We start from the raw sequence: 22,899 nt of genomic DNA, 5'->3' as shown, positions 1-22,899 counted from the left end.
ACTTTAATCCCCAACAGGACACGCAAATCTCCTGTATTACACAACATGCTTGTGTACAGAAAAAAAAACTGCCAAATCATTATGGTAAGTGTATTTTTTCTGGGACAAATAAGAAATAACTTAATGTAAATCAAAGTCCTTTTATGGGCTATCTTACTGGAATCTGTTGCATAAGCTTTTAATACCAAGAATGAGGAACATGCATGAATATCTTGACAGGCAGCAGTGTAGAAGAATTCAAAGGAGAGCAAGACCGTCTTAGGTAGGAATTCTGGAATAAACAACAAATATACACCTTCATTAGCGCCGCCGCCGCCTTGAGACTCATGACGGCGACAGATTCTCGCTTGCGTCGTCGTGGGAGACGATTGAGGGCGGAGCGGGAGCTGGAAAATGAGCAGAGGGAAGCTGTGCCGGGCGTCATGGGAGTTTGCAGGGAGCTCAAGCCGTCTACTTCTTCCACATTGCGGAAGGCACGACCCCGAGCCAGGGGGTCTACGATCTGCACACAAACACAAAACATCGCACAAGTGTGTCGGTTCACCACAACCTTTTTCTTTTAAGCTCTATTGACACGACAGAGCAGAAGAGGCAACAGGGATGCACAGACACATCGATATTAGGGTTAAATTGATGTGTCAGGGGGTAAGTAGATTTTACTTCACATGTGCTTTATGTTTTACGTCTGATGTTATCTTTTATACTAAAATTAAGGGCAAAGTTTCAGATAAATTTGCTAAACCAACGGCTTTTTAGGCTACTAGCACTTAGCGGGCTACGCTGACACGCTATTAGCTAAACAGAATTCACAATGAAAGGAGTAATCTCATTATTATATATTGATAAACAGATGAGGACAGAATTATTAGCCCCCCCCCAACAATGAAAATTTAATTTTTAAGCATTTAACAGAGCAGGGAATTTTAACACAGCTTTTCCAGCATGCTAGATTTATTTTTAATGCTTACATTAGTATTACTGTGTACTGTGTGACTCAATTCATTCAATTCAATTCAATTCAATTTTATTTACACAGCGCCAAATCACAACAACAGTCGCCTCAAGGCACTTTATATTGTAAGGTAGACCCTACAATAATACATACAGAGAAAAAACCCAACAGTCATATGACCTCTTATGAGCAAGCACTTTGGCGACAGTGGGAAGGAAAAACTCCCTTTTAACAGGAAGAAACCTCCGACAGAACCAGGCTCAGGGAGGGGCGGGGCCATCTGCCGGGACCAGTTGGGGTGAGAGAAGGAAGACATTTCTTGATGATTCTTCAGTTCTTATGAAATGCTGTGATAACTTTCTATATCCACCTCATTCTCTCAACAATTCTTTTTCTCAGCTCTAAAATGACTTCTTTGACTTTTGGGCTGATGCTTTCTAAAGTGACAGCTCAAAGTTTTGCAGTTTTAACTTGGGGCTGATGATATTAACCCTGGTAATTTTTCTTTTTTTCTGAAATAATTATATTTTTGTGTAACAACAGAAATAATTGATGCTTTCTAAAGAAGTCTAATGTGTTTAAAAATGCTACTTGGAAAAACCATGAGAAAAACTTACAATTTCATAGGGTGGCAATTAATTTTGCTGTCATCTGTAACTGTATAATTAATATCAGTGCTGCACTCATTATTGTGACTTTCAGTGGCTTGTTGTTTTTGTGGTTAGTCAAACAAATCGTCAATAAAAAGTTCTCTCTCTGTTAAGACCCCATCAATTGAACCCTACGAAAGCGGACAAAGCAAGGCGCTAAAGCGACCCCGATTTTCAAGATGTGACATGAAGAACAGGAGGAGAGAGGTGGGGGAGAAATGTGACGAAAGAAAAGGTGCCCATCTACGTCTCCATCCCTCTAACATGCTTCCCCCCCACACTGGCGCAGGCCTACCCTCTGCATGCCATAGTGGTGATGACTGGGGTGGAGGGGTGGGAGGTAGAGGGGAGGAGGGGTCTCAGTGCTGGCAAGGGAGAGATTGTCTTGGCTGTGAAGCTCCATCTCCCTCATCACCTGCGTCTTCAGACCCCCGTACAGATGACTGCAGTGCTGCAGGCTCTTCCTCCTCCATCGCTGGGTGCTGTCGCTGTCTTTACTCACCCCAAACCAGTCAGCCGTACCCCTGGGGGAGAGGACACACTCTGCTTAGTGAAAGCATATACTTTTTTTTGATGTAGAGGTAGTGTGTCAGAAATGAATCAGGTTCATCTTGGCACAAGAACTTAATAATGAATCAGGATGAAATACGGGCCATGATTTTAAAAAGTCAAGAAAACAACACTTTTATATTATAACATCTAAGATGCTCTTCTTGTACTTTTATCTCTATCTAACGTGTGCAAGTTTGAACCCAGCTTTGAGAGCCTGGATGACATACACTGTCTTGTTTCTTTATATAATTTACAGCCCTCTGCTGGCAGAAAAGAAGCAGATGTTGCCTCATATTCCCAGAGTAGATGACACAATATGGGTCTTTGTTTATTACATTTCAGCTCGATAAATGTGCATTCAGGTCCCCCTTTTTCCAAGAACTGTGTCCGCACATCAGGCTGCGTGTTAACCGATCAGTGGGAGGAGGGGGAGGCTGTTTAGAGAGCAGAACGTTTAGTAATAAACACTCAGCCCTCGTCATCAAGAAAAACGCCAGCTGGGGAAGCCTTTTAAGGCTGCACAAGGACAGGGTGGGGGTGGCGCAGCCCTGATTACTGTCCCTCCAGAGAGGTATCTCTTAAAAAAGAGGAAACAGGTTTGGAACAAAAACAAAACAACGGTAGGATTTAGACTAGATGCCTTGAGCAAGAACGGAGACGTAAACAGCGGGATTAGAGAGAGAGAAATAAGGAGGACAGGAGGCCCAGATTTGAAATTCTGAAAAACTTTTGCACAGTTACAAAATGTTTGTTTCCTTAAATGAAGCTAGCAATCACACAAACCTCATAAACAATATTAAATCCTGGTGGAACGACAAGGCCAAATTTCAGAAATGGGCTCATTTCAGGCTCGGTGACAGTTGTTTGTTTAGAAAAGCAGTTCTTTTTCTTTTTGGGCACATGCACGAGCAAGCGAGCACGTCTTTTTCTTAGTCACCCACACAAAACGCGAACAAAACATTCAGACTGCTTGACGACAGCACAAAACAACCACTCATCGCAGAAGATTAAAGCAATTTTAACACGCGTGAATTAGTCTCCACATCCTCCAGGTAAGGCTGGTACACATGAAACAACAGTCGACGTAATTATAGGCTCACACGGCATTTTGGGCATCAGGGAGAAGAAAAGGCAGAAGGGTAAAGCTTTGCACAATCCAAACAAACACTACACAAAAAATCCAGGTAGCTATCAAACAATTAGACTACTGCTGGTTCAATTTGCACATGCCCGGTCTCATTCATTCATAGCCACATGTGGAGGCAGCAAGTGTAACCACTGATAAAATTACTATTAAAGTCAAAATAGACATTATTTTAAGAATGCATTGTAATTCATGGCAAATTCATTCAAGTTGTATTCCTATGTACGACTTTATGTTGGTTTACGTTTTTCCTATAATTTAATATTTACTTTTCAACTTTTATGTTTCCTAGAAACAATATGAATGAGTTTTTTAATACATAACTACAAAGTACAACATTGTGCTGTGAGGTAGGTAAATGGTTCATCTGCCCTAGTCTGAGAAGTCCAAAGTCTCTCTCATGAGTTACATTTTCTAAAGCCTGAAAAAAGCGTGCAGCACTCTAGTTCCCTCTAATACTTTTGAACTACAATATGCTGAAAGGTCATCAGGGATTTATTTGTCCATCCATTGAAAGCTGGTTGTCTACACCATTTTTTAAAAGGCCAGCATGTCAATGACGTAGTGTCTCATTTGGCTCAAGATCCATCACAATTCATTGGTTATTGCGAAGCACAGAAAGGAAGATTCGTTGTCATTGGTTGCCTACACAAGCAACTGAGAATTAAAATCCATTAAAGAGACAAAAAAAATATAGAAAATTACTCATAAAACTCATAAAAGGATGAACTTAACATTGACCTTGGTTCATAATTTGGATTAGTTGATCATTCTGTAAAAGTTTCACAAAAATCCTGTAGAGATTCTTGTGAACTGTGGATGGACGGACGGATCAGTGTCTCGCAGCTGTATAAACTTGTTGGTCCTTCAGCTCAATGAGCCTAATAATGGCAGCTTTAAATGTCACAAGTTAACAAGTTTAATCGTTTTTGTTTAACTTCCATAGACAGCTAAAAAACAAAAATTATATGCTACCACTGAACAGAGCTGTTTCAGTGGCAGTGGGTTACACTAGTAACCAATTATAATACACCTTGATTAGATCACAGTTAATCATCTCCTGGCTACAGTTTAATTTATATTTATCCCACATATATGACAGCTTTTGTCAGGCTTCTTATTGAACTTCCTAAAGCAAAGCAAATAAGCCACTTTTTCAGAACTATTCTCTTCAAAGCTTCAAAACTTCCTATTTTTAAAGAGATGGCATAAAACAGATGAGATGTACATGCTGGCAATCACAAACCCTTCCGTAAAACTCAACATATAAGACTGAAAGCAATTTAAAATGTGAGCTGCTAGTGAATCTAAATCCTGTAGTTAATTTTGAGAAAATCTTAATCCCCCTCAAAGACAGAACAAGTGCTTTGTTGAGAATTTTCACTGACTTTCCAAAGCATCTCATGCTGAGCCAGATGTTTTGCTCTGCTCCAGTTTGCCTCAGCGCACTCACCTGTCCTGAGATCTCCAAGAGGGCTTTAGGGTATGGCTCATTCCTGATTGGGCTGGGGACTCTGGAGCTGAGTGATCTCCATCACCAGTACTGTCCCCGCTTAGCCCCTGACCCCTAATAAACCTCAATCTGCCAAATACAAACTGATCCTTCACAAATCCCACATACAATGTTCCATAAGGGGATTTCCTGATATCCAGGCCAGCTCTACGTCACCGCTAAGCAAAGAGCGGAGGATCAGCACATGTCTGGAGTCTGCTGAACATCCCTTTCTTCTACAGTGCTCTCCTGGTTAATCAAAGTTTGAGAGAATCCAGTGCTAAACTCCTCAGTCAGACGGGAGGCTGATGTCTACATCATGACGTGAAAAGAAATCCACAGAGAGCTTCCAGTTTCATCCAGCTGGACTATATAACACACAATGAGTGGGTGGATCTTTGTTTTCTGAACTTGTGTCACTAGCACACACAGCCTAAATTTCCGTACCCGACAAAGAGCGTTAATTTGTCTGGAGACGTCCCTCCTTAAGAGCTCACATGAAAGGATGTGACCTACTGGGCAAAAAAGACAGCGATGCTGGTCCTCGTCAAACTGAACATTTTCCCACATCAACAGCCCCCAACGATCTCTATCAGTGAGTCCCCTCTCTCTCTGCCTGCCTGTGTCTCTGCCTTGTTTTGCAGGAGTGAATGTAAACACCAGTTCTCCCTCTAACACACCACAGGAAATGGAACGTTAGAAGGAGGGAGAGAAGAAAGATCATCATGGGCATTAGGAGGGAGAAACGATGAAGGGAGTGCACCTTGGACATGCCTGGACATGACACATACACACATACTGTATATACACACACTACCGGAGAGGTTTATTTTCTCATCGCTCCAAGCTAAAACCCCAGCGTGCTCTGCAGTTCGGAAACTCGGGTGAGCTTCTTTAAGGAAGTCAAACTGAGCGTGTGAACTTGCGGTGAATGGCAAAGTTATCTACCGTTTAATTTTGTGGCCTAATCTGTCAAAATGAATGCCTCCTTAACATGAATAATGACCCGTAAAGAGCGCTCCGCTTGTCCTCCAGATAAACAAACATCAGGGTGTCCTCCAAGATACCCCGCGAGCACACAACAAATCACACTCAGAGACGTGCTTTGTTTGAATAGTAAAGATTTAGCATGAATTCACGAACTCTTGCAGAGGAGGGACCTCAGCTAACCTCCACGAGTCACATACAATCGCATTAATTCTCTCACAAACATCAAACGCATCCTGTGCTTCTTCCACAAATGCAAATAAAAAGCTAATACATTTCTGCAAGATGAAATTAAGACATTAGGACACTCTCTTTTGAAGAGTATCTGCAGGTTTGAGTTGCGGCTCCGTCTTCAAACGTTTACATTCAATTTAATTCTGTTTAAGCAGCCGCTTTGAAGTGGTATGACGCACATAAGATAGCCAGAATGAGCGTTTGTGTTATGTTGTCTCCTATAAACCATGTGGTCCTGTGTATGACCTGGACTGACACCAACAAATCCTCGCAGCTGTGGCATGAAGCAAATGTGACCAATAAGTTTGAAAATCTTTTAAACCACGATGTCAACTGAAAACATAACAAAGACACAACATTAAATGCTGAAACTTGTACATCTTAATGTTTTTTTTGGAAAAGAAGTTGGGACAGTAATGTGTTTTCCTTTGTGTTGCAACGCCTTTTCCTACAACAGCAATCGCAAAGTGTGAACCAAAGACGTCAGTAGTTTTAGTTTTGAAAAACACGTTTGCACAGTTATTGCTTGACACGCAGTTTCAGCCACTCAACGCTGTCATATTTAATAATGTATCAGTTACTGCAGACAGGCCAGTTTAGTACTGTCATACAGTACTGGGCAAAACTCATGAGTCACCCCTCATTTCTTTATGTTTTGCTTCCAAGGAGACTGACTTTTCCTATCATTTTTTAAAAGTGTTCTTCTCTGGGCTTTCTCAGGCTCTTTCATTAGCTGCTTTCAGTCCCATCCTTGTATCTGACCATTTTCAGATGAAGAATATTTTTGTTTGTAAAGCCACTTAACACTGACCTATGAATCATTCAAGCATAAAACAGGCACCTACCTCAAAGGATGAACCAGTGTTGTTTCTACACGTAACAGACAACTTAGCAATAACCCATTGTAAACTGTATCTTTGGACACTTATTAACAGCCTTCTATGTCAGGAACACATAATTTGTTCCAATTTCTTTGGCTGAATCAATAAAAAATGCCAAAAGTAAAACAGTTTTGACAGACATAAAATAGCATTTTTGCATTCATAAATGATGACTGACATAATATAATGTAAATATAAATATGACATGAAGCGTTCTCGGTGATAAACATGTCATCATCATAAAATGTATCAAATCTAACATGAACATTTCAAAAGAAAATCATTTTTTAATTTATTTCTATTATTTTCAATTAAATATAGCGTGTAAATGCTTCACAAATCAGCTCCATTTTTACTGAGAATTTCAACATGTTTTAAAGATAAAGCACAAACACAACACAGATATGTCACCTTTGGAGTTAAAGGTGTGATCTTACAAGCAAATAGCAGCTGTTTTGAAGACTCAGTAGTTATTTGATGTCTGTATGTTAGTCCGCCAGTTTTCAGTCTCAGTTTAGCTGTTTTACTCAATGTTAAGGCTGGAATAGACATTAAGCAACAAACATGTTTTTAGCATCACTGGACAAAAAAATAAACCCATATTAACCTTTCAGCATACTGCAAATCAAGTGGAGTGACAGAGAACTGGACTCCTTTACTTCCTTTTGGACTTGTCTTTGGGATTTAGGAAATCGAACCTGTGCTGAAAGCCCATTATCAGGTCCTGTTTTAGATCAGGTGAGTAGTTTAAAGGATAAAGTTTGTGTTGCAATGGGTTAAGCAGTAGCTTTTCACCTGAAAGTCTGAGTCAAGACTCACTTGACAAGATGTTTCAACTAAGTCCATGCTGGCATCCCTGGAGCTTGCTGAAGCCCAATAATCTACCACTAGTCAAAAAAAATCAACTAACAGCTTCTACTCGCTGTTATCCTGGCCCCCTACTTCACCTCTCATGTACCTGATGATTTGTTTTGGTATAGATGAACGCCGCCGGGTCAGTATCTTGGGGATACAGGACCGCCTTCGGATGGTTGACACCCTCCTGGGGCTCCTCTGGCCCTTTGGGGGAACGGTGTTGATGCGTTCAAAGCGCACCCTTTTCTCACTACGTTCACATCGGAGTAAGAGGTTTGAAGGGAGACAAAGAGGGAAAGCAAAAAGAAAAAAGCAAGGCCAAAGTAAAAGGGGGAAAAGAGAAGAAAGAGAGCAGGATTAATTGAAAGGAAGCAAAAGCATCTAATAGTTTAGATGAGGAATTATTAGAATTATGGATTTTGCTTGCAGAAGCAGAAAGAGGAAATTAGCAGCTGGAGAAAATAGGAAGAGAGGACAGAGGAGTTCTCTTTATATACCCGTGTGTGTGTGTGTGTGTGTGTGTGTGTGTGTGTGTGTGTGTGTGTGTGTGTGTGTCTAACCTTTTAATGGACTGAGTGATGGAGGGCAATCTCTCCGCAGGAGGTCTGAGGTAGTTGTTGGAAGTTTCCAAGGCAGCAATGCAGGTCTGAGGGTTTTCCCCTGGCATGCTGACGCTGCGCAGGCGCCTCACTGGCTGTAACGAGCACATAAACACACATAAACACACACACAAATGATGCAATCATGCTCTGTACCACTGAAAATGAGTGACAGCATGTCAAGAAACAAGCTAATTCCACACAGAAGAAGCAATCCGCTAGGGTTAGAGTTTTCAGTGCTACGGTCTTCTTCATTTGATGGAATTTACTGAGTTGCCACCACGTGAAAGACCGCCAGATGTTGTTGAAAGCGCTCAAAAACAATTCATTCGTTTTTTGTTTTGATTTTTTTCCAGTATAACGTGTGCTTGTAGTCAGAATTTTACACCTTTTATCTTCCTTTTACTCCAGACATGCTTTTGAGTCCTGTGCCTTCACCTGGTTGGGCGCTGGCGTGTCATCCGGTGTCAGCTGGATGGTTGGGATGTCCAGTTTCAGCCATGGCGGCTTCTTCCTCTGGAGGCTGCTGTTCCTGCTGCTCGGCTCATCCATGCTCGCTGCCTCTCCTGACACCTGCCAGCTGGGCAACACAAACAGAGAAGGAAATGGGTTTTTGGAAAAAGTGCTCAGACAAATTACCGAACTGTCACAAGCCAAAAAATCCAAAGTGACCAGCTTGGTCGATTAATCGCAGACAGTAGACAGAGCGTGCTAACAATAAACAGCTGTAATCCACGTGATGTGACCTCGCACAGACACAGTACTGAGGCAAATTCCTGAATAATCCAAATTATGTCGCCACTAGTCTGCCAACAACTTGAAGTCTTTTCCTAACAAACTGAATCACAATGTGGAGTGACACTGAACCACAGTTGAGCAGATCTACTATATGATCTTCTTTCAGATGATTGTGTCGACTGAATTACTGAGACTGAAATAAACATGCTGATAGTATTAGGAGCAGCGGTCCACTATTTTCTTATTCTGGCCAAAGGTGTGAAGGTAGATAAAGCCACAAGCAAGCTGCACCGTTACGCCTCCGGTGTCCTGAAGTTTAACTCCTAAACACTGATAGCTTCAGTTTGCTCCTTTGCTCCAGGTAAGGCTCAAACTCACAACCTTAGCATTACTCTGCTGTTTGCTGTCTTACAAGCAGCACTGCAGCACATTTAGATAACTTAATGCAAACACATCACACATTATTTCAGCTGAACTTAAACTTTTCCTAAACACCAGTTAATATTTTCTCCATTCCCACAGGATGCTCAGCATTTATCTGCAAACCAAGACCTACCAGTACTTACTCCTACCCTGGAGTTTTGGAGGCACGTTGGTGCAGCTATGTTTCACAACCACAAGGTGGCACTAAGCTGCTCACATGGAAGGCTTGTGCTCAGATAAAACACAAGCACGCCACTTATGTGGAGAGAAAGGGATGCTGTTGCACTGCAGGCCGCCCATTAACAGACAGCATCAGACAGAAAATTTGACCCAAGCTGAGCCACACCAGCAGAAAGACAAAAAAAATAAAATAAAAGGCCGAAGCTTCCACTGATCCCAGTTGCTCACTGGTTTATGACTTTGAAGGTATTCAGAGAGTGAAAAGGGGTTTTCCTGTTTATCTGTTTCCACGGCAGCTGTATGGGAATTCATGAGACATTTCCTCAGTTTGTGAATGTTTGCTCTGGAACTTTTTAATAATGTGCAGAACAAAAACTGTAATTTCTTTCTCAAAGCTGCTGCTGCTTGATGATGTGTGATACAAGACCTGTGCACATTTTGTCTGTTTACTGTCTCACTGTTTATTTAGTTACTCTACTCTAAAAACGATCCTGATCTACTGGCATATGTGGATTATCTGATTAATAATCTGTGTTGGTGTAATTGATGTTCTATATGTGATATATTGTGAAAAGTTCTTGCTGTGCTGAAGAGTCAAGCACCGTCTTTAGTGTAATTTTTAAACTAGTTTGTGCTCATTGCTTAAAGAATATCAGACAAAGTATTGTGTAGCTATTAAAAACCAGCAGTGGGATGAGTGTTTTTTGTTTGTGGGGTTCAAGTTGTCATCAACTTAGCACTACTCTACCCTCCCACGCACACACACATGGTCTGGCTTAAATCTCATAAACCAAGGAGCATAAAACTTGACTGCTCCAGGTGAGGCTTGAACTCACAACCTCGGCATCACTCTGCAGGTTACTGTCTTATAAGTACCGCGCGCTGACCGATTGCGCCACTGGAGCCCCTGCAGGACGTCTGCATTTCAGCTTATTTTGAGAAGTCTTTCTCGGATCACAGTTACAGCCTGTGCCAAGTGGAAGTCATTGTGCATGAGTGAAGGGGACTATTACTGCATAATAGGACATCTGCATGGGGCTCTGGTGAGAAGTAATGAGCGACCACCGTCGAGGAGCTCCCGTAGGTTTCAGCTGCGAATTGTTCTGTGATTCGTGGCGGTGAGTGAAATTACAGGCTCTCCTCTTTTGCCATAAAGTCATTAAAGTCAACAATAATCTCTTCCATCATAGGTGATCCTGGAGCTGATATTCAGACTTCTGGCCAGAAAATCAAAGGCAGCAGCAGGAGTACTTCTTGATGCAAACGAATCCAGACAGGACGGCATGTACTTCCAAAGCCCAAGAACTCCTGCACACAAACCTATAGAGTTGCAGCAAAAACGCGAAGGAAGTATCTCTTTTTTGGATAACTTGTCTTGTCATTTTGAGAGTGTATTTTTCAGTAAAATCCGATTTTCTTGTGTATCTGCTCTCAGGCGAAAAGGCCGTGTCTATTTTGATAGTGATCTTTACACGGCAGTGCCTACAGAGCAGGTGTGAACTCGATGTTGTCGGTATAGGGTGGGCGTTTGCACAAATAAAGCGTGATTACTCAGCTGCAGATGGAAGTAGGAGTAGTGACACAACAAGGAGCGTGAGTTGTGCATGTTCTTTGTTGTAGACAGTATGTTTAGCTGTATTATATGCTGGAGCTATTCAGGTTGGTGGAGTCTGGGAGGTTTGGTTTGGCTAAAACAAACTCATTTCTGCTAAGCACAGTTTATTTTGGAGGGGTTGTGACAGATTTAAATGAAAAGTGGAAGGGTTCACCACAATCATTTGTCTAGGTGGTAAAAACGTCAGTCCTGACAGAATAATCGTACCTTCTTTTGGATTGCTTCAACCTTAACTGTATTGTTCTCTAATACACAGCCTACACTATAAATATTCATGTTAAATATCAACACAAACCGTCAGTGACAGCAGAACATAAGACTGAAGGAGTGGCAGCGTCATCCCTTATCAAATAATGTATCTCAATATTGCCTTAGATTGCCAAATATTTTGTGCAGACATTCATGGTTCCCAGGGGATAAGTCTACTGACTTTGACGATCCCCCCGATTGCTCAGCCGCCACCATGAGGTTTATATTTGTGGTTTTGCATGAGCTGTCTAGACTGCCATGAAATTTTGCACAGATGTTTCTCTCTCGAGGTAAATCGTTAGGCTTAATTTTCACCTTATCCAATACTTTGTTTTACATTTAAAGTCTGCAAAACTAATCACACCCTCATCAGCTTGCTCTTTGTGCTTTGTCTTTAGCCCAGCAAGATTTCTTAATGACCTGTTTAAGATGATTATAAATGCTTTTTAAGACTTATTTCACATCCATATTGGCAGAAGAAAAGGATGAGGGATACAAATGAGAATCACAGAGCCAGAATTAGTCCAGAGCACCACCACTTTAATGTCGGCAGAGCCCCAAGCACTGTCTGGAGTTACAGGAGTGACGCTGCTAATGCAGAGTGGGTTTCACTGGAGTGGGATTTTCGGTACTGCTGTTGGTGTGTTATGGCAACCGATGTTTTTCTGACTTCCTGTACAGCTTTAACACCTAACATGTTCACTTATGAGTGGGTATGTTGCATTAGCACGCACCCCACACTGCAATACAAAACACAAGCTGGGTGTGTTTTATACACGCTGTAGTTTCCATTAGTGGCTACTGGCAACATGTTGGTTTTAATTTATAGTTTTGTTACTGCATGATCAATAATCACCCCCCCCCCTCCTCCAAAAAAAAAGATAATTAACAAATTTATAAAAATAACTTCAGAATGTGGAGGTTTTCAGACACTTTAAGGCCCAAAATTAATGTGACTGTAATTTACACTTTAAAGACCCTGTTATAAATAATTACTAACATGCTAACACACTAACTAAAATCCATTGTGTGTTTTTCTATCCAGAAATTGACATTTTTACTGTATTGGCAGTGTGTTTGGGATCATTGTCATACTGGCTAAAGATACAACAATACTTCAATCTTTCTGGATCAGTAATTCCATCTATTTTGAGAAGATCTTCAACACTGCTGTCTGAAATGCAGCCTCAACTCATGAAAGAGCCTCCACTGTGTTTTACAGGTGGCTGTAGACACTATTTGACCTCTTTCCTGACCTAGATGAGAATCTGAAGCAAACAATTTAGACCTAAGGCAACTGATTTTAAATCCAGTTCTCGTGTAATTTGGCACATCTCTGTCTTTTCTCCCTGTTTCCTTTCCTTAAGAATAATGGCTTCTTGACAGCCACTCTTCACTGAGACAGACTGATGAACCAAAAGGCCAGATGCATCTCTAAGGTCCTGTGTCAGGTCTTTGTTGGATTATTTCCTAGTTCTGTAAGTCATGACTTTCAGGTACTGTTCATCTGCTGTAAGTAGCATTTAGGCCTGCCACTTATTCTTTTGTCCTACATTTGTCTAGTTTCCTCAAACTTTTCAAGGAAACACTGCACAGCATGCTCAGATTAGACCAAGTTTTAGGCTTTGTGTAAAAATGTACGGTTTATTGGCGCAAAATACTGTTTTACGTCTGTCAAACATTTTTTATAGATTCAACTAAAGAAACCATGTGTTTTTTCAACTGGCTGCTAGCAAAGTGATTCAGTTTAAAATGGTTTCTTTGCTATGTTGTCTGTTATGTGTAGACACAACACTCTCTCCTCCTTTGAGTTTGGTGTTTTTTTCATGATTGAATGATTCATAGGTCAGTGTTAAGTGGTTTTACCAACAAAACATTCCTCTGAAAAGGTCCGGTACAAGGACTGGACTGAAAATAAGTGCTGATGAAAGACTGAAAGGTCTTTAGAAAGCCTGCAGAACTGTTGCTCAGGACCACTTTTTAAAAATTACAAGAAAATCTGGCACAGTACAGTATACAGTAAACACTAGCATGCTACTGCCAAGTTTCAAAATGATCAAACAGATGTAATTACAATGTGGCTTTGAACTCAGATTATCTAATAAAGTATTTTAGAATTCTTCTTTGAAAGTTGAGAATGCACATGTAGATGTAGAGTGCATTCATGCACTGGGCCAACGCAATTTTTGGTCACAAAGTAAAATATCAAACAAAAGTTGGATTCCGTTCTTTTCGCCTCTCAGCTGCCTGTGTCAGTGTTTTGGTCCCTCTGCGGTCACATGAAGGAGTCTGCGCGTTCTTTTATAAACACACCCCTGCAAATAGAAGGCTTCACTAAAATCCTTTGCTTCACCACATCCTTTGCTTATTTTGTAGTGGTGATATTGTGTGTGCACGGCAACATGAACTCAGGCACTCTGATATGCACTTTTCAAGTAAGGTCGAAATTTGCTCACTCGCTCACATGCATATACTACACAGCGCCTCAGCCCCCTCGCATCAGGTTTTTGCAGGTCTCCGCTTGAAGGTGCAAAGCGGTCCAAAATCAATATCCCCATTTTTCATCTTGTTTTGTAACATTCGCCATTTGTTATTCCATAATCTTGATCTCTCTCCTCTTTTTTTCCTCTAGTTGGATTTTTCATGACAGGCAGATTAGGGTATGTAATCCCCGTGCTGTATGCCACATGACATCACCCTGCTGTTCAACCACAGAAGCTTGTACTGCCCACCGATTCGATGGAGGTGATGCTGTGATAGTGTCGTCAGCAGGATGTGGTGTCACTGATATCAATGAGTCAAATTCAGCAAAAAAGCAAAAGGTACTGTCATCGCATAATCCAACTTGCCAGTAAAGAGCCTTTATATTTCAGTTCTGAAAATTATCCTCTCCTTGTTGAAAGCATTAAGACTGACTACTTGCTCCGGATGAAGTAGCATACTTTTTATGATAGTAAAAAAGAACGTTTAAAGGCTTTCAAGTTCTTATTTTGGCTTCAATTTGCCATCAAAACTCCAATGTTGTCATGTCAAAGTGTTACCTCCAAGGAAATATGAACTTCTGTGCACAGCCTGCTGTGCTTTCAGGGGACTACAGCAGAATGGTAGCGTAATTGGATCCGCTTTACATGGAGTGACATTTGCTGACGTGTCGAGACAGAATAAAACAAAGGCATCGCTTTGGCACCGAAGCAAGACTTGTCCTGACACTGCTCCCTGATCCTTTGCCTTTGGGGTGGCTGTAGCTCAGGCGGTAGAGCAGGTCATCTACTGATTGGAAGTTTGGTGGTTCGATTCCTGGCTTCCCCTAGTCTGCATGCTAAATATCCTTGGGCAAGATACTAACCCCAAATTGCTCTCTGATGCATCAATCGGAATATGAATGTGTGTTATTTAGCTAGAAAGCATTTAGAAAAATGTGCTCGGGTGAATGCACAAGTTGTATAAAGTGCTTTGAGTGCTCAGAAGAGTAGAGTAGACCGTTCTGGTCTTTCAGGCTGAAGCAACCAGTAACTGTGCCATGGAAAGCTACCGTGACTGCATGTCAATAAGCTTTGATATTCAGTGGCTCATCATGTTAAGCAGGCCACAATCTTCACTGTCTCCCTTTTATTCTCTAAATCTCTTGCCTTCTTTGTTCTTTTTCTTTCTTTTTAGCCCCTTTTCGAGGGTGCAAGACTTTCATTTACTCTGCTTTTTAATATTCAGTGTACTGCCCAAAAAATGTTTGGGTGCTTTGGTAGGATGGCTAAAAAATTTCTGGATATGCAATATCTAGCTATATTTAAATCAAAGTGCTGTATTACATCAACTTCTTTCATGCAAAGACCGAGTAACACAGTTAACTTAATCCATGCATCTTTAGAATATTTAGCTTTAAAAACTCTGTGACAATGTGACACTTGGTGAACTAGCGTACCTGCCAGCCCAGCTGCTGCTACTCCTGCCAGCCAGGCAAAAAACACTCAATTAAAACACCCAGGCATCAGCTGTTTCCTGCTGTCCAGTATAATCTCTGGGCACTGGGTTGGTTTTAGTGTTACTTTTCATTGTTTCCATTGGCAGGATCCATCTGAGTTTCTTTTCTATTTTCTCTCCGGTAGCACATTTAGGAACCCTGGCATTTTATCTGTGATTGTACAGAATTTCATTCAGCAAGAAGTCACAGAAGAGCAAAAAAAGGCTTTTAGAGTTCTGGGAAGTAAGCAGGCTTAGCTTAGCTAGAGTCCCACGACACAAGACGTCAATGCGTATCTGTATCAGTGACTCCAGGCACTGTCTTCTACTTTTTGTAACAATTCATGTTCTCAGAGAGAAATGTTTTCTTCATTTTAAAACCCTTGGCTCACTTTCCCTCAAAGATCAATGATGTCTGGCTAAATTTCTGTGCTTTTGTTTCATTGCTGGAAGCAAATCCACAAATCCCAATGATTCCACTTGATTTAAATACACTTGCATGGTGTGGCCATGCCTTAATACCAGCATAATTTTATTTTTACATATTTTGAATGGTGGAAAACCAATAAAAGGTTTCAGCTGGCTGAAGCCAGTTTCATTGCAACCTTAATATACTGACTTTAGACAGATTGCCTAGACTAGTCTTTTGCATTACTGTTGCCTTTGATAGCAAAGCAATAGCAACTCAAATAATGAATCGTTACAAACCAAGATGTGCAGAAGAGCATCTCTGAATGCACAGTATACTGAACTTGAAGCAAATAGGCTACAGCAGCAGAAGACCACACTGCGTACCTGTCAGCTAAGAACAGGAAACTGAGGCTACAGTTTGTACCAACTCACCAACTGCTACCAGTTGGACAAGATTGTAAAAGCATTGCTTGGTTTGATGTGTCTTGATTTCTGCTGCAATATTCTGATGGTGGGTCAAGGATTTGGCGTGAACAACATGAGGACATGGATCCATCCTGCCTTCTAGCTTGCTTCAGGGTGGTGATGTAATGGTGTAGGAGATATGATTTTGGCAAACGCTGGGCCCCTTAGTACCAACTGAGCACCATTTAAACATCACAGCCTACCAGAGTATTGTTGCTGACCATGCTCATCCCTTTATGACCACATGGTATCCATCAAGATCACATAGTATGTCACATTCCTCAAATCAACTCAAACTGGTTTCTTGAACATAACGATGAGTTCACCGTACCTAAACGGCCTCCACAGTCACCAGCTCTAAATCCAACAGAGCACTTGGGAGATTCATAACCTGAGTGTGCAGCCAGAAAATCTGCAGCAACCGTGTGATGTTATCATGTCAATGTGGACCAAAATCACTGATGGATGTTTCCAGCACTTGCCACGAAGAATTAAGGCAGATCTGAGGGCAAGAGCAAGCTCTACCTACTACTGTATCCACTGAGTGTTAGTGAAGTTGTTACTTGGATTTTATTTGTGCAGTTCTTTCTAATAGTAATGCCAGACAACTGTTAAATTTCAGGTCATATGTTTATTTTCATTTGATGGATATATGGTATATTTAGTAAAGAGCCCTGGTGTTTCCTTTGCTCTCCAGCAAGAATGTGTTATAAAACTGACAATTATCAGTGCACTTCCAAGTTAACTGGCTTGGACTCAGCATAAGATTAAAACTCAGACAGCCCAGGAGGGTTTGAACTTTATTACATTGGCACTGCTCTGTTCTAATAGGCACTACAACCTGCCAAACAGCACCACTGGGCCCATTTCAACTTCAGTGTTAAAGTAGTTTTTCTTCTCAGGGCAGCACTTTTCTGATTTACTGCCATTTCATTGCATTCATCTGTTCCTACAGATCCTTTTGCACACAAAAACCCTTCTCCCGGAGGCTTCCCACAACTGTGCATCTCAGTTCTTTTAATTATTTGTTACGGTTATGTAACAATGCATGAAAAGGCTATAGATTTGCATTGAATTATCTTGCGTGCTTCTATCATCCTACCCTCAATCCCAACCCCCTACAAAGGGACTACATTTGCTCTGGGCTCTCATCTGTGCCAGATGTTAGTCATAACACAGTAGGTCATTTCCTTTCTGTTTGCAGAGTTTGGATGATGAGTGCATGTGTGTGTTTCTCTAATCTGCTACTACCTCTAAAACAAACACTAATAAATGATTAAACATCTGCCGCTACAGAAACAGAATTTCGGTCATGTCAGTAAGTAAAAACAAGAAATGATGAATGACATAAACAAATAAAACAGAAGAGCAGTCACGTCCTTCCTTGCCAAAAACATTAATTAAAATTGTATGTTGACTTTTGGACTTCCTGACTTTCTAAATTTGCCAGCATTAAATGCTTCTTTTACAGTGTTCTAAAATGACGGTTTCTTACTGTAAAAATATAACAGTACTCTGCTGAATAGAAGATTTACAATAACATGTATAAAAGTAATTTAGATCTTTAGACATTATTAAGAGGAGACTTTAACTTTTGTGTCTATACCCCGACTCCTGGTTATAAGACGGCTGTGGGGATACAGCCTTATTTAACATTTTGGCAGCCACGCTGAGGCCGAACGCTGGCCAGAAAAGATTATTCACCACAGAAGTCTAAGTTGGACCCGATGCTAAATCTTGTTCTCAGCTGCATATCCGAAACATGCAATATGTTTGAAAAAGAACAAATAAACAAATAATATGAACATAACAGTTTATATTACCATCAGTCTTTGTGCCATAATCCAAGCAGCCTTCTCCTCTCGTTGATACAATATGTACTACTATTTTTACTTTTTCTTTCTGCAGCCTGCTTATTAAATGCGCTGGATGACAAAATGATTTTGCCCAGGTTAGTTATAATTAGGCTCAACCCCCAAAAAAATGAGACTCAAATTTGACAAAATAAAAACATTGTAAAACAGAACAAGACTGTAAAGCAGCTTGGTGCCAATATCATCCTCCTCAGAGACATCAGTGTTCAGAGTATTCAGCTGCACTGAACTGAATTATCTGGACTCACGATCAGATGAACTCAGCTATTTATCAATTATAAAATTCTATCTCCCATACACAGGAAGGAAAGTGAGGATGTCGACTGATATTCATACAATTATTTGGTGATTTAAAAAAAAAATCCCGATATATCGGCCAACATATCTTTTTTCTTTCAGATACATGAAACATAAACAGATTTCCTAACATTTGTCATGTGTAGTTATTTGTTTACTTATTTACAGTATCCCTCCAATGTCTATCTTTTAAATGCTCATTCATTGGCCAATATAAATGCCAATACTAATATATTGGTAAAAAGCTAACAGACTGGTAAATCGGTACATTTCTATGCATCCTTACAATAAAGCCCACCACTGATTGCCTGTTTATATGCCACATCACTGATTCATTTTCCAAATTCTAACATCAATCTGTAGATTGTTCACTTACGAGTTTGATTGTGCTCCAAAACACGCTGACAGACTCACAGTGGGGGGTCTTAATGAGTTCAAACCATCTGTCTAAACACTGCTTTGATTGTCCTGCGGCGTCTGTCTTTTATCTTCTTACCGCAGATTACACGACAGTGAGCAATTCATTAGTCAATCAGCCGCTGTGCAGCTACAACTCAACTCAGATCAGCGCACAGGGGTGCGGGAACATATCCCACCCACTTAGACACACACACACAAAACCACAAAAAAGAAACCCACACACAAGTGACGCTGCTACTTAAGGCTACTGTATGTGTGTAGATAAACACGTCCCACTGTCAAAAACAACACACTGGAATAATTTATAAAAAAGACAGGCTGATTAAGACCATACTGTAGTCTAAATCTGTCACAAAGACTTCTTTGAAACCTTGCATCCCATTCCTTAGTGACGCTTGGTTTTCTCATTCACAGAAGATGAACGTTTTTCAAGCAATTTTTCCATCTACTTTTGAATCTCTGCACCATCTGCCACGACAAAAACTCTCAAGAGCTCCTCATCCATTTTAGAAGAAAACCACTGCCCTCACCTTCCTCTATAAGCAACCTCCCTCTGTGCCATAAAACAGCTTTAGTCAAACGTGATCTGGTTGCACACCTTGCAAAACAATTTTGAATTATTAAATGAAGCTGCAAGGCTTCTTATTGACAAAATCGCTTGTTTACAGCAGTTTATTGATGTTTCAAATGTCACAAAAAAGAATAAAATGTCATTTGATTTTATAAACTTTTGAAACTTTGCCTTGAGGACACTGGTACAATCAGAAGCAGAATTAAAATAAACAGAAATGTGCCGTGTTCATCCTGTCTGCCTTTCACAGCTACACTGTAGGTTAGGAAATGCCTCACATTCCTGGAAAGAGCCCGAGTACCTTGCAGCCTACTTCTACTCTAATTTGTCAGCTGCAGTATGATGAGTGTGAGAACCGTGACCGATCAACATCAGGCTAGACATCCGATAATCAACTTTTCCAAGGAATGTGTTACTAAAAAGCTGATTTTTATTCTTGTGAAACTGAAAAGCTGACAGTGAATAATACTGACTACATGAGGTGCGAAATCTTAAAAAAATTCAATTTGATATTGTGGTTTGACACATATTAATAAATGTAATAGGGGCAAGTTTTATTATCTCTAGTAAAGCTTTATTGCTCTTCCTTAACAATGGGTTAGCGGTACTATCACCCAGTAAAGGCTAAAAAAAAAAAGACACTTTTTTTATTCAGTATTTATTCAGTTTTATTTACAGACCACCAATTTGCAACAAAAGCCTTTTATGCTTTAAGGAAAAAAAACTTACATATATGGAGAGTAACCCATGAGTGTCCTGTAGGCAAGCATTTGATAACAGTGGGCAGAGAAATGCTCCTTTTTACTCCAAGAACCAGATTTTATCATTACTTTCTAATAATTTATACACCCTAAAATCTAAATGCAAAGTTTATCTGCTTACAAATATGCTTGGCAGAATTGCTAGAATGTCCTTTTGCCTCAATGCAGAGGGGAACGGCATAAAAAAGCTGCTTAGCTATACAAAGATAAACAGAAGCCCAAACAATGAGAGCAGGTCAGAGGGCAAATCGGCCTCTGAGTACAATCATGTCTCTCAACTAGTGAGCTATCTAAGCAGGATGGATTTAATTGGCAACGCAAAACTGGGGCAGAAGCGGGAAGTAAAAAATCGACACCTACACTTCCTGCACTCTTGGATTTGCATAATCCAAAAGTCTCAGATGTGTTTCACAAAGGAAAAAAAAATGTCTCCTATGAATGTCATTAAGAGATTAAAGGATTGGCACAGACTACCGGCATCAAGTGTTTCCCCACTGTAGATTGACACGTGGCCCGTGGGGAAGCAGTTTCAGACTGACAAGCAGGAAAGGCACGCAGACGTGTGTGCATTCAAAATCCGACCCACTGCACTTTAATTCACACCCACACAATTCTGATGAAGCAGTCTGCATAGGAAGACAAGCCTTTTTATCTGTGCAGAGCTAGCGATCACGTCAAACCTCAAGGTAACCATTGCTGGGAAGCGAACAGTTCATAACACATCAAACTGTGACAGTGATGCCAGTAAAAAAAAAGTGGCAAAAGTTGCAAGGGTGCATTCATTAAGGCTGGGAAAAGTTCTCCGAGGACGTTATAGCGTGATAATGAGACGCGACCTCACGCTGCCTCTTGACTTGAGATGACCTGGAATGCATTGAGGCAGAGAGGAGAGGAAAAACAGAACAACAGATGGAGAGAAAAGTGGTTTTATGTCATGTTGGGAGAAGATGAAAGATGGGTAAAAAAAAAAAAAAAGACATGCTGCACCAAGTCAAAGAGCATAAAAAACCCAAAGGAAATCCAGTGCAGCAAAGCAGAGAATAAACAGTGTGATACTGTGTGGAGAGGAGATGGACACAGAACACACAAAATATCCCTCTGAAACAAAAACAGTCATCTGCATGTCCAAACAACATAAACAAGCTGTTTGTTGTGTATGTGTATGCATCCATGTACACGTCTGTCTGTGTGCTATGCCAAACATCTGCATCCGTTTACCTGTTTCTGCCTTTTAGTTACAGAGCTTCGTTTCGGTGCATGAAATCCTTCACATGTTCATCTTGTCAGAGCATTGAGAAGGCTGTAACTGAATTTCCTGAGCAATGCAGATATGATCAAGCTATAGCCCCGGTGACTTTGAATTACACTGCACTATTAGGACGTTATTTACACATTAAGCAAATGAAGCATTTGTGTGGCAATCGCCATCTTTGTGTACTGAAACTGGATGGGACAAGCGGATATGGATCACACTGTCAGACAACACATCAGTCGGCATTTAACTCGTCAGTCTCAAGTCCGAGTCCCACTTGTCCTGTAAACTTTCCACAGACTTTTGTAACCACAGCTATCGCCCCCCTGGTGGCTATCAAAAACATTGCAAGCTTAAAGGCTAAAAGCGCTTCTCTTCATTTCCCTCAAAGCACTGAATCCATCTTTCATTCTGTCTATGGACACAAAAAATGCCAATAAAAATATGTCGGGAAAAGTTTTACGTAAAATCTTTTCGGATTAATTGATGGTATCATCATTAGTTTAAACAGTAGGTAATTACTGGCAACTGCAGATAATTCAACACAAAAGACTCGATGGAAAACCTCTCTGTAAGAATTAGCCTGCAGCATTGCCATTCATCACTTTAAATGTTCCAACACCTCATAGCTTCATAGCATATATCGCTGCCAAAAATGCAGCTGGAGAGAGCGCAGCAGTTTACAGCCCCTGTGCCTGGTATGGGACTTGAGATGATGGTGGAGTTTTTTCAGCAAGAACGGAAGACTGGTTCCCCCGCCTACCATCCTGGTCTGTTATAAGGTGGCAACACCAGACTGAACAATAACGTGAGGGAAGAAGAGACAAAAAGAAAGAAAGAAAATACTGAACAAAAAGTCAGTGACAGAGGGTAAGAGAGACAGAAGACAAAACAGAGTGAAAGAGATTACACAGTAACAGCCCCAGGAGAGCAGACAGAGACTGACGATGGGTTTTATGTTTCATAGCATCTTAGAACCAGTGATCATTAGATCCTCAACAATAAATAAAAGGAGCACTTTATAAGGTTGATTCTGGGCGCTTTTTCAACTAAAAACAGGACTAGCCGACCAATCACCATGCCCTCTTCTGGGACGGGCAAGGGGGAATTTATGTAAAATCAAAGACAGACACTGACTTATGCCAAATAACTCTGAGTCTGATGGTTAACCTTGGTTAGAGCACTGAGTTCTAGCTGAAATAGCCAGTAAACACCAGGGGACAAGATTTAACCCTCATTTAATGTCAAAGGCAAAGATAAGAGTTATACATAACCAGAGATGGGAAGTAACGCATTTCGATTACTTTTTCAAGTAACGAGTAAAGTAAGGGATTACTATC

At 40.8% G+C, this 22,899-nt stretch overlaps 1 protein-coding gene and 1 non-coding gene across 6 annotated transcripts in view; both read right to left on the bottom strand.

Annotated features, from left to right (window-relative positions):
* Positions 1-22,899, bottom strand: part of rhbdf1b (rhomboid 5 homolog 1b (Drosophila)) — a 38,701-nt gene that overhangs the window by 7,443 nt on the left and 8,359 nt on the right. For 3 of the 5 annotated variants that reach the window (XM_063481533.2, XM_063481529.1, XM_063481530.1), the window contains exons 2-6: positions 8,785-8,926; positions 8,308-8,441; positions 7,851-7,997; positions 1,898-2,126; positions 296-502 (exon numbers count right to left, since the gene is read on the bottom strand). In XM_063481533.2, coding sequence (XP_063337603.1) covers positions 296-502; positions 1,898-2,126; positions 7,851-7,997; positions 8,308-8,441; positions 8,785-8,898 — 831 coding nt within the window. In that variant the 5' untranslated portion in view covers positions 8,899-8,926. The remainder of the gene's footprint in view (positions 1-295; positions 503-1,897; positions 2,127-7,850; positions 7,998-8,307; positions 8,442-8,784; positions 8,927-22,899) is intronic. The other 2 variants (XM_063481531.1, XM_063481532.1) reach the window with 2 other exon arrangements.
* Positions 10,499-10,592, bottom strand: trnai-uau (transfer RNA isoleucine (anticodon UAU)). The gene is made up of 2 exons: positions 10,555-10,592; positions 10,499-10,534 (listed from the first exon to the last, which is right to left on the bottom strand). It is a non-coding gene; the product is annotated as a tRNA-Ile (tRNA).

Source organism: Pelmatolapia mariae, linkage group LG8 (genome assembly GCF_036321145.2).
Source record: "Pelmatolapia mariae isolate MD_Pm_ZW linkage group LG8, Pm_UMD_F_2, whole genome shotgun sequence".
In the NCBI taxonomy this organism is placed as follows: Eukaryota; Metazoa; Chordata; class Actinopteri; order Cichliformes; family Cichlidae; genus Pelmatolapia; species Pelmatolapia mariae.
The sequence above is the reverse complement of the archived record's forward strand: the minus strand, read 5'-3'. Positions and strand labels throughout refer to the sequence as shown.